The sequence below is a fragment of the Panthera leo genome, chromosome F3, assembly GCF_018350215.1.
Source record: "Panthera leo isolate Ple1 chromosome F3, P.leo_Ple1_pat1.1, whole genome shotgun sequence".
NCBI lineage: Eukaryota > Metazoa > Chordata > Mammalia > Carnivora > Felidae > Panthera > Panthera leo.
This window is the reverse complement of record NC_056696.1, coordinates 53,413,305-53,425,486: the sequence shown is the minus strand read 5'-3', so window position 1 is coordinate 53,425,486 and position 12,182 is coordinate 53,413,305. Positions and strand designations below refer to the sequence as shown.

The 12,182-nt window shown below is 43.2% G+C and overlaps 1 protein-coding gene across 1 annotated transcript in view; it reads left to right on the top strand.

Annotated features, from left to right (window-relative positions):
• USH2A (usherin) overlaps positions 1–12,182 on the top strand; it is a 743,753-nt gene that overhangs the window by 686,677 nt on the left and 44,894 nt on the right. Inside the window, exons 63-65 of the mRNA XM_042925179.1 lie at positions 402–629; positions 5,123–6,639; positions 9,386–9,707. Coding sequence (XP_042781113.1) covers positions 402–629; positions 5,123–6,639; positions 9,386–9,707 — 2,067 coding nt within the window. The remainder of the gene's footprint in view (positions 1–401; positions 630–5,122; positions 6,640–9,385; positions 9,708–12,182) is intronic.

Here is a 12,182-nt window from a genome sequence, read left to right as displayed (position 1 = left end):
CAGGCTCCAGGCTCTGAGCTGTCAGCACAGAGCCCGACGCGGGGCTCATACCTACAAACCTCAAGATCACAACCTGAGCCGAAATTAGACGCTTAACCAACTGAGCCACCCAGGCGCCCCAAGACTCTTTCTTTATGTTATATATCACATCCTTTGGGTTGCCAGCTCTGTAAAGGCAAGGATCCTATTTGATCTATGCATTGCAAATGTCTGAAATCACACATTAGATATTACATGCAGGTGGGAAGAACAAGAAAAAAACCCACATTGTTTTCTTAATAATTCAAAACTCTGTTGTGATGCTTGTGCTGCCATTGCTCACGTACCTTGGTCAGAGAATGACCTCCCAGCAATTATGAGCAGTTCCTAAAAGAAAACTAACCTGTTAATTTTCATTACAGGGTACAAGCCATCAAGCCCACCTGTTTGGGTTAGAACCATTCACAACATATCACATTGGAATTGTGGCCACAAACCAGGCAGGAGAAGTTTCAAGCCCTTGGACCATGGTTCACACCCTAGAATCTTCCCCAAGTGGACTGAGCAACTTCACAGTGGAACAGCAAGAGAACGGCCGAGCATTGTTGCTACAGTGGTCAGAGCCTGTAAAAACCAATGGTGTGATTAAGGTAACGTCTACCCTGAATATGAAGGCATGTTTGGTGTTCTCCAGATAAATAGATGAGCCCTGACATGCCATCATGTCACTGTGGGAAAACACCCTTCACAGTCGGTTTAATTCTCCTTGATCGCTCCTCCAGGCACTTAATCATAGATCAGAGAAAACTGGCTCCCGTGTGTTATGCTTGCTATGAACCCAACACTGAGCTAAGTGCACTCTGTGGATTATCTCATTTAATTTTCACATCAACACTACGAGGTAGCTACCACTAAACTTCATGAGGCATAATAAAGGCTAAATAATTGCCCAAGCCCACATTGCAAATGACTGAATTGCAATTTGAAGTCAGGAAGTCACGCTAAAACTGAACCCTAAATGATTGTTCTTACTGCCTCCTGAATTACCCTGCCCAGTTATTTACTCAAGACTTGCCTAACTTACACTTTGAGCAGAGCTCACTAAGCAGAGGACAGGAAGCCCTACACGTCTGCTGACTCCCCCACCTCCATGCAGAACCATGAGGAGTCGTCTTATTAATGTCATAGATGTCTCACGTTTCACTGGTCTATGAGCACAAAGAAAGTTGCATTTCCATTATCAGACTGCATTTAGATACTTTGAATAATCACCCATGTGAAAGCCAGCCTTCGTCTCCCTCTCTAATGTTCCTCTCCAACGGTAGGGGGACTTACCAGTCAGTCTATTACTGCCTCTAGTCTTGGACCAGCAGTTAGGCCCTCATCACCTACCTTCTGCAGAATTCCCCAGCCCGCAGCTGCTCTAGACCCTCTGCCTTCCTTTACCACTCCCTCTCAAGATGGCAAAGAGTCCCCTGTCAATTCCACACAGAACAGTTAAGACTAAGCTGCAACTTTGCTGAAAGCTTCTCTAAAAACCCTGTAAGGAAGATGACAGCAGATACTACCTACAGCAAAAACTTAGAACTGTCATGCGAGCTCACAGGCTCAGGCCCATCCTCGTGGGCCTCCATGTAACAGCCTTGCTGCTTAGCCCAATGGCCGCCTCTCAGCTGAGTGCCAGGCCTGCCACAGGCAGCAGAAGTAGGCTGCTTTCTACAAGCCTGCTACATGTGACAGAGCCTGACTTCCCCTGCTCTAGTACAGGAGGCTGAACCCGGAGGATCCGTGGTCTTAAAATCCAAGCCAGAGCCCTAAGATTTCATCAGAGAAAAGAATCCTTTCACACTCATCGAAGTACCTCCCTTTGTGAGTGTTTGTTTCCCATTCTGGTGTCTGCCTTTTCCTGGCATGATTGACAATAGGAATATCTACTCCTTTATCTTCATTTCCATTTCACCAAATATTTATTGAGCTTCTACTAAGTACCAGGCATTTATTCAGGAGTGAACAAAACAGGCAAGATCCCTGCTATCACACACCTTACCTGTGTGTGTGTGTGTGTGTGTGTGTGTGTGTGCGCATGAATGGTGGGGGTACAGAGAGGCAAACAAAAAGCTAGTACACAAATAAACAAGAGAATTTCAGAGCAGAATGAATACTATAAAGAAAATTAAATAGAATAATATAATTATGCCTGCTCAGGCTATTTTAGAATGGATGATCATTTGAATTGAGTTGACATTTGAGCTGAGCCCTGAATGACAAGACCGAGTCAGTCATGTGAAGATATGAGAGCAAAATGTTTCAGACAAAGTGAACAGCAAATGCAAGGCCTGAAGCCAGAAATGAACTTGGTGTGTTCAAATGAAGGGAAGAAAGCCACTGTGGTTGAAGCATTGGGAGGGAGAGAAAGATGAGATTGGCAGATTGGTAGGAGGTGGACTGTGCCCAACCTTGTGGGCTGTGATGAGTTTGGAATTTATTCTAAGTGCAATGAAAAATTACTGGAGGGTTCAGGCAAAGGAGTAGCATAATCAAATTCATGTTTTTCAAAATCACTCTGGCTGCTATGTAGAAAATGGACTCTAAGAAGACCAGTTGAGTTTAGGAGATATTAAAAACTCAGGGTAGAATGAGTGGGTGCTGTGAGGGTACAGGACATGGGTGGAGTGGAGATACATCCAGAAAGCAAAGTTCACAAGATCTGTTAATGGACTGGATGTGAAATATGAATGAAAAGGGATAGTTCAGGCCCTGAGTCCTTGACTGGGTAAGTAAGGGTGGAAATTCTACAGGTTTGAAGGGGTAAGTAGGCAGTTGGAGGTAGAAATCTAGAATTCTCAAGGCAGTTCTTCACAAACATAAATATACCTATATTTATAGGTATTTATAGTATATGGGTGGTGTGCAAATCCATGTGCCTGGAGGAAATCAGGCATAGGAGAATATAACTAAAGATGATGAGAGACTAGGCTCAGGCTCTGGGGAATACAAAAATTTGGAGGTCTAGAGGAGGAAGTGGGGCCAGCAAAGAACATTGAGAAGAGGCAGGTGAGGTAGAAGGAAAAGTAGATGAGTGGGGCATCTCAAAACTGTGGCAAGAGTCTGTTGAATGCTGTTGAGAGATCAAGTGGAACGAGGGCAGAGAAGTCACCCTGGATCAGGAAATGACGTAATCATTTTGACCTTGACAAGGAGATCAAGTGGTGAAATGAGAAACCTGGTTGGGATGGCCTGAGGAGAAAATGGGAAGAGAAGGAATTGAGGATAAACAACTCTTTAAAGGAGTATAGGGGAAAAGCAGAGAAACTGGGCAGTAGCTGGCGGACTATAGTGTCAAGAAGTTTTATTTAAAAATCAATGAAAGATACTAGAGTACATTTAAACACTAATGGAAATAGCCCAGTAGAGGGAGATCAATCGGTGATGCAAGAGATAATGAGAATGATGGCAGGAGTGAGAGCTGTAGGAAGAGGGAGACATGGGATCCAGGGCTCAGGTGGGCCACACAGGGGCAGAGATACTTCATCCATAGAATGAGGAAGGAGGGTGAACAGTGTAAGTCTAGATCCACATGGATACGGTGACGATCATATATAACATGAGAATATTCCTTTCTGACTGCTTCTGTTTTCCCAATCAAATATAAGGTTCTGTCAACAGCCACCTGTGAGACAGGGAAGAGGGTGTTGGCAGGTATTGGGGAAAAGAGAAGATATGAAAGCATCACTTTGGAAAATGAAAGAGCAAACATACAGAGGAATAGAACAGGACTACAAGTGGGAATCACCCACTTAACATTTATAGTAAGAAATTTAAAGTGAGACCAGTCAGCATATCTGAGTGTTTTCTCCCAAACCCAGAGAGAAGCTAAGGTACAGAGGGAAAGCTAAATTTAATACTAGATAGAGATTTGCTAGGTGAATATGAAGGGGCTCAGTGACTCATAGAGGCTTTCAATTTGATTATGGAAGCTGAGCTTTCTTCAGAAAATATACTATTTCTCTTCCCTCAGGGGTGTGAGCTTGCACTAGGATCCCAACTAGAAAAAAAATCACACTGAAATATGGGAGTCCAACATAAACAGCTTTCCAAAAGTCTAGGCTATTTCATCTTAAATAACATTAAAGTATATCAACAGTCCAGTCGAAGTTAAGTTTCCCCGTGAGAATGTTTCAAACTAGATTTGCCTCCCAAGAGATTCTGATATACGTCCCAGCCCCACTTGAGGGACGCCACCCTAGGGAGTCACCACCATCCCCAAGAATGTATCGTATCTCTCAGGTGCACTGAGGCTGGAAGAGGGTAGGAAATCACTATACAAAAACATCTATATTCAAGTTGAGTTACTTCCCATCTTTCCCAAAGAACAATGAATAATATGGAATGAAAATTTGCTCTACATTTGTAATGAGTGCTCAGAGGATTTTCCCCAACAAAAGAACACTTTGCTCCAAAGGAGCAGTCAATTCTTCCAAGGCATGCGAGAGAATACGGGGAGGGGGAGAGAGGGGTTCTCCACCTTCTACTCATCAATGTCTGCATCTACATTTGTGTATATATGTATAACATCCATATGTATATATGTGCATGTATGTGTGCCCACACATGGATACACAGACATGTTCAGGCTTGGCACCCTGGTACAAATGATTAAGCATTATAATTCCATTTCCCAGTAAATGCCATAGGAGACAATGTAGATAGTTCTTACCCCACTCAGAATGAGACCCAAAGTGCTTGTCATCTATAAAACAGGGTATTTGAATACTGTTCCTTTTTAAAAAAACAAAAATAAGAGGAAACCCTATGAGCACTTTTTAAGCCAAAGAATCAGCTTCAATAGTCCTTAGCTTTTAGATATGTGCTTCCATGATACCCAACGTTTAAAAAAAAAAAAGGCAAAGAAAACTATTGTTCCTCTTTTTGTGGACTTTTTGTGGACTTTTTGTGTTACAGTAACTGGAAAAGAGCACATTCCCGAAACTAATATCAGAATGCTTCATCTGGATTGGGATCATCAAAAGGAAAAATTGGAGGGTGAGAAGGGTAAAAGGGACAAAATAGCTACACCAAGAAATCATAGGCTACACATAGGCTACATAGGCTTATTTTCCCTCTGCTTCTCTTCTTCCTACAGGCATACAACGTCTTCAGTGAGGGTATCCTCGAGTACGCGGGCCTGAATCGTGAGTTTCTCTTCCGACGCCTGGACCCTTTCACTCTCTACACACTGACCCTGGAGGCCTGCACCAGGGCTGGCTGTACACACTCAGTGCCCCAGCCTCTGTGGACAGATGAAGCTCCTCCCCACTCTCAGCTGGCTCCTACCATCCAGGCTGTGGGACCCACAAGCATTGAGCTGAGCTGGTCTGAGCCTATACACCCAAATGGAAAGATAATTCGCTATGAAGTGATTCGCAGGTGCTTTGAGGGAAAAGCTTGGGGAAATCAGACAATCGAGGCCGATGAGAAAATTGTTTTCACGGAATATAATACAGGAAGGAACACATTTATGTATACTGACACTGGTTTGCAACCATGGACGCGGTGTGAATATAAAATCCACACTTGGAATTCGGCAGGTCACGCCTGGAGCTCTTGGAGTGTGGTAAAGACAATGCAGGCGCCCCCAGAAGGCGTCTCTCCCCCTGAAATAGCCTATGCATCTACGAATCCCCCAAAACTGCTGCTTTCCTGGATCCCGCCAGAACAGCCTAATGGTATTATCCAGTCGTATAAACTTCAAAGGAACGGAGTGCTCTATCCTTTCAGCTTTGATGCCGTGACTTTCAATTATACCGATGAAGAGCTGCTTCCGTTCTCCACATACAGTTATGCGGTCATCGCCTGTTCAAGTGGAGGCTGCTCCTCGAGCAAACCCACCAGCATTACGACCCTCGAGGCAGCTCCAGCCGGGGTCAGCCCTCCAGCTCTCTGGGTCATCAGTGCTACCCAAATAAATGTATCGTGGTCACCGCCATCAATTCAAAATGGAAAGATCACTAAATATTTGCTGAGATTGGACGGGAAGGAGTACCTTGCTGGGCAGGGCCTGTCCCTGCTGGTTTCCCACCTGCAGCCTTATACTCAGTATGATTTCTCCCTGGTGGCCTGCACAAAAGGAGGTTGTACAGCTAGCGCATCGAAATCTGCCTGGACAATGGAGGCCCCACCGCAGAACATGGACCCTCCAAAACTGCAAGTCACAGGCTCAGAGTCAATAGAGATCACCTGGAAACCTCCTAGAAACTCAAATGGCCAGATCAGAAGTTATGAACTTAGACGGGATGGAACCATTGTCTACACTGGCCTGGAAACGCGCTATCATGATTTCACTCTCACCCCAGGTGTGGAGTACGGCTACACGGTGGCCGCCAACAACAGCCAAGGTGGGGTTTTGAGTCCACTCGTCAAAGACAGAACCAGCCCCTCAGCGCCTTCAGGGATAGAACCCCCAAAATTGAAGGCTAAGGGCCCTCAAGAGATTTCAGTCAACTGGGATGCCCCAGTGAGGACAAATGGCGATATCGTCAACTACACCCTCTTTCTCCGAGAGCTATTTGATAAAGAAACAAAAACCATACACATAAACACAACTCATAAGTCTTTTGACACACAGTCACTCGTAGTAGACCAGCTGAAGCCATTTCACAGGTAGGTGGTCGACTCCGGGTTTTCTAAGAGCAACACTGTCCTTTCTATAGTGTAAGCCCTTACACAGTGTAAATGAAAACTCTAAAACAAGATGTAGGATGTCCCCAACCCCTGATCATGTAAGCACTGACAGTGGACTAACAACATCCTCATCCGGCCAAAGCTTGTTTGCATAACTTCTAGAGAGCAAAATGCTTGCAGGTGGTACCTTGAGAGTCCGTTTTTTTCAGAAATGTTTGCAATTCACCACAATGTCTGGGACAAGCGATACAGAGATGGGACCCCTTCCCTGAGTTGAGACCCTCCTGAAAACACACAGGCCCCTAGACAGTTCTGAGAGCCCAAATGGGGTTATCTGACCCAGGCTGTGAAAAAAATTGGGTATTATTTTAAAGATCAAAAAGGTGCCAGTGAGAGTTATTACCAGCCAGAGTTGGACTGACCCAAATTTTGTTTTGGGGAGAGCCTTTTCTACAGAATCCAGCACTTGTGCCGGGGATAATGAGACTCATCTGACTCTATACCGTCATCCCCTTAGGGTTTCCCCAGCTCTGATCTCATGACTTCCGAGGACGGTGCCACTTTGCCAGCTCATGTGTCTCACTGATCCTACTCTGGGCTCTCTGACGTGCATGGATGTGTGTCTCTCTCTACACGAAGGAACCTTCCCACTGGCCCTTTTCCTATAGCTTAAAGAATTACTTGACATCTTTCCCCATCACATTTTAAGTAACTTACATCCCCAAGGAGAAGAGTAATAAAAGACATTTTATGCTTAAAATTTAGTAAAATGAACAGAACCACTTAAAAAAAATTAAAGGCTGAAAGAGTGTTGATTTCCAACCACCACTGCTAAAATTCAGCTATTATTGTAATCTACTGATGTGTAGATTAGATCCCTCCTATAATTATCTCTGATATATAGTGCTGTTTAAATGAAACATTCATGGTCTTATGCATCTACTCATGACAATTATTTAAGGTCGCATTAAATATTAAACAGTAATTAAAACTTCCGTAGGTATCTTTCATAGCTAATCCACATGCTGTGTGAGTTGCCTTTTATCTGACTCTGATTCAGGGCATTAAAGAGACCCAGGTTAGCTGCACAGCTATACATTTTATTCTGACTTCTTTTTTTACCTGACTGGTAACTGCAAGTTTTAAAAATCGTATCAAGTTGCTCCCCTTTGAAACTCTTACTCAGAAAGATTTCTAGAGAAGAATAAAGTTTCCAGAGGTGAGAGGAGCACTTCTCACAGGCTGGGGAGGGGGAAAAAAGCTTGATAGCCTCATAAGCCCAACGATGATATTTAAGGGGATAAGAGATGTCCTCTTTACTCTCTACTCTAATTGAAGATGTAAGTGACAGTAAATGACTTAAAACAGCCCCTCACTTGTAGATGAAGTTGGACTTCATGTAGTTTGTGGTTTTTCTAGCAGCTTAATGTCTACTGGATACTGCAAATTAGCGTGTCCTCCTGGGCACCTCCAGCCGATCAGTAGGAAGAAGGAGCCTGGGAATCCTCTAAGTAGCAAAAGGCACATGAGCCAGAATTTTAAAACTGCCACAGATAATCTGGAAAACGATCCATGTGTGGACAATTGACTTCACAGAATTGTTTTGGAGTCAGATCTGCCATATGCACCCACGAACTGATGTGCCCATAAACCAGTAGTCTCATCACGGTGGAGATAAGCATGGGAGGAGCAGACAGGAAGGAGAAGCAGAAAGCGGGAATGAAAGATGTCACAAAAGAAGGAAAAAGAAGTGTAATGGAGAAGGGAAAGTGGGAAAAAGAAGAGGGAAGGAGAAATAGAAAAAAAGCAAGGAAGAGAACAGAAAGCAGTGGTAAGAGGAGAGAAAGCAGAAAAGAGAAGAGGAAAAGGTAGGAGACAAAGGAAACAAAGATGGAAAGAAAGGTGGCTGTGGCTTGAGGGAAAACCAAGGATGTCGTAAAATCAGCAGGGCATGGGAACAGAGGGAAAAGAGCACTTACGTGCAGCCATAGGCACTTAATACTAACAAAAGCCCCTCTTGTTGGAAAGGGAAAGTCCCAGCTATGTAAATAGAACTTTCTAGGCAGCAGCAGACCAACTACGAGGCAAAACATAATTGATTGGTTGAGTTTAACTGGATGGTGATAAGGTGTCTCCATGATTGATAATCTAGCGTGTAGCTGGGTTAACTTTGGCCCCAAAAGGTCTTTCTGTGGTGTAAGAGAGCCTGTTTTAAGATGTCAGGTATCAGGTGAGGGGATTTATTACCACGGAGACTTTAACTCCATGATGTTCCTTCATGACCTGGAAACATTCCTGGGGAATCATTCAGCCCCAGCTGCAGATGTAGAAGAAGCCCAAGGCTACTAAAAACTGGTTCATACCCCCCAAGATGCACATTCGTCATCACTGTGTTAAGTAACTCTGCAGCGTACCAGAATTTTTTTTATGTTGGAGAGAATCTTGAAAGTTCATTTATTTCTTACCTTCCTGTTTAGGGAAGAATTGTGCCCACCCCTTTCCGGACAGATGAGAATCTGTTTTAGTTTGGAAAGCCAGGATGATTTAACATGTTCTAAAATTTTCATGGAAATAGAACTTTGTCGTTCTTTAAAAAGGCTAGATGTAGATAAGAATAAACATGAACTTAGTTGTCTTTTTCTCTTCGAAAAACAGTCTTTTAAAGATCCTTTCTGTGAAAATCTATTTTGCCAATAATGGGCAGTTTCTGCCTTGTGTCCTGAAGGTATGAAGTACGAATTCAAGCCTGCACCATGCTGGGGTGTGCATCAAGTGACTGGACATCCACACAGACCCCTGAGGTCGCACCCCAGGTGCAGCCGCCTCCACATGTCGAGGTACGGATGGCACCAGGGGGGTTCCAGCCCCTGGTTTCCCTTTTATGGACAGGACCGCTTCAGCCAAATGGAAACGTTTTACATTATGAGTTGTACAGAAGACAAATAGCAACTCAGCCCGGAAAATCGAATCCAGTGCTAACCTATAACGGAAGCTCAACCTCGTTCACGGACTTTGAACTGTCGCCTTTCACAGAATATGAGTATCAGGTAAGAAATGTGTATTATCACCAATCCACACTGAGATTGTAGGCGCACTTCAGCACCTGCCTGTAAAAATCACTTGCAATATGAAAAGCCACTTAAAGAGACATGGGGCTTAAGGAATTTAATAAGGTCCTTTAAAAATTTGTAAGCAGTAAATGAGTGGGGAAAGACCATATTCATTTGCCTTCTTAATTTCCTTGGTTCTTGATCCATGTGATATGTGCTTGTTATTCCTATGTAAATTTCAGGTGAAGTATTTGCATTTCTTATTAATGAAGTAATTTCTACCATTAAGCTTCCCTCTGTCAGTATTGCCTTGGCAGGAAACACTCCTTGTTAAAATATCACTTTGAAAGTAACTCATTCATTGTACCAAGATCAAGCAAAACCCAGTGGCAAGTACCTTCACCCTCTGTGCTCAAGAAAGATGTGGAATGTTGAGGAATGTCTAGAGGAAAACAGCTAACCTGCTCATGGGGACGAATCAAGTTTTGTATGAGAGCAGCCTAAAAAATCGGACTTTGCATATCCCTAAAAAGTTGAGAATTGAGAAAAATATTCGGAAAGCGTTTTGAAATCTATAGAGGACTTCTGTTAGGTTTACTTTGTCATGCTACCAGAGTGCTTTTGATTCCTCTTATGATAGCACCCCACTTCCCCGGGAGGATGATCCCCCCCCACCCCTTGCCCAGGTTTGGTGGGAGTATCATTCCCTGAATGTGTCAGGCTGTCTCCTAACCAAGTGATGGGCACCGGGGTCATGCTCAGCCCCTCAGATTCGTCTGGGGCTTGATCCTCAGCACGATGACTCACAATTTTAAAAGGCAGAGGTGAGAAGTCCTGATAAAGTATCCCCAATCTCAATCCAAAAGCTTTTCTTTTTTATCCCTGCGATTTGCAGGCTTGATCATTCAACTGTTCTTTTAATTCCAGATTCTCGCAAGAAACTCCCTTTTGCTTAAGTCAGAATCATTTTCTCACTTGGAGTCCGAAGCTCGCTGGTTGATGCAAGCTGCAAGCACTCAGTGCCAGGCACAATGCCAAATGCAAGTTGTTAAAAGAGGAAACTGAGCCTTGAATGGCTTACCATACCCAGAAGTAATAAAATCACTAAGTCACTAGAAATATGTGGAGCAAATCAGTGAGGGTAGTAATTAGAGGTAATATTTTAGTGTGAGGAGAGTGTATTTTTGGCCAATAATGTATGAGATTAGTTACCCAATGAACTTAGTGAACATTGAAAATGTAAGTAGATTCTTGAATGCTTTGGAGACATACGTGGGTATATATCCCTAATCCCTTGTTTTCATTTCCAAATCTAAAACTCGCTTAAAAATGAGAGTTTTTTCCTAGGTTTGGCACAACTCATTTGGCAGCAAAACTCAGTCTGAACAAACTTGAGACTGTTTGCAGCATTTATCCCATCTAATGTGAATATTTATATGTTTGCTACAGAAATATTGTGTTTCATTACCAGATCATTCTGAGGATATTACAAAATATGCAATATATGTATTGTATTACCTTTCCAAAATCTGAAAAAAAAACATATTTAAAAACACATCAGGCCCCAAGGGTTTAGGGTGAGGATTATGGTTTATATTATGAAGGAACAAAATACCTAGTGATACCACAGTTGGAAACAGCCAGAGTCTCTGTGGCTGGCCATCCTTTTGTTCTTTTCTCTATATCTTTACTAAAAAGTGTCAAGTTATCAAAGACTCTTTTATTCTCAATTCTCTAGTCTCCTTTATAAATAAAAGCACACCTTTATGACAGAGCTGAATGGAATCAGCATGAAATCTTCAGCCTCTAATTAGACGAAACTAAATATCCCATTGTGGGGCACCTGGGCAGTCGGTTAGGCATCTGACTCTTAATTTCAGCTCAGTCATGATCTCACAGTTCATGGGATCGAGCCCCATGTCAGGCTACAGGCTGACAGTGCAGAGCCTGCTTGGGATCCTCTCTCTCCCTTTCTCTCTGTCCCTCCTCTATTCATGCTCTCTCCTTCTCTCTCTCTTTCTCGCTCTCTCAAAATAAATAAACGTTAACCAAAACAAAAACAAAAACAAAAAACGACCCATAGATACTGAAAGTAAACCAGTGATTATAGCTTCTTGGCATTATGTTGTGTCATCGGGTTCAATAACTGGCCTCGTGATCCATAGAAGTCTTATGCCAGTTTTTTTAAGGAATGGTAAACCCCATGCATGTATCTTAGCTCTCGTGAGTTTTCTTAACAGGACAGGACCTAAGGACAAGCAGGAGCCAAGGGACCCATAGTTCAGAGGAAAGTGGACTCAGACTATGCTGTTCCTTTTGTAACCCTTCCTGTCAGCTCTGTGTCATGTTCCTCCTCCTTACTCTTTCCACCCAAATGGGTGCATTTCATTGGTTTTTCATAACAAACTGGTCTCAAATTTTCATTTACTAGCTAATCCTACCTTGTTACAACATAAGGATAGAGAGCAGGAA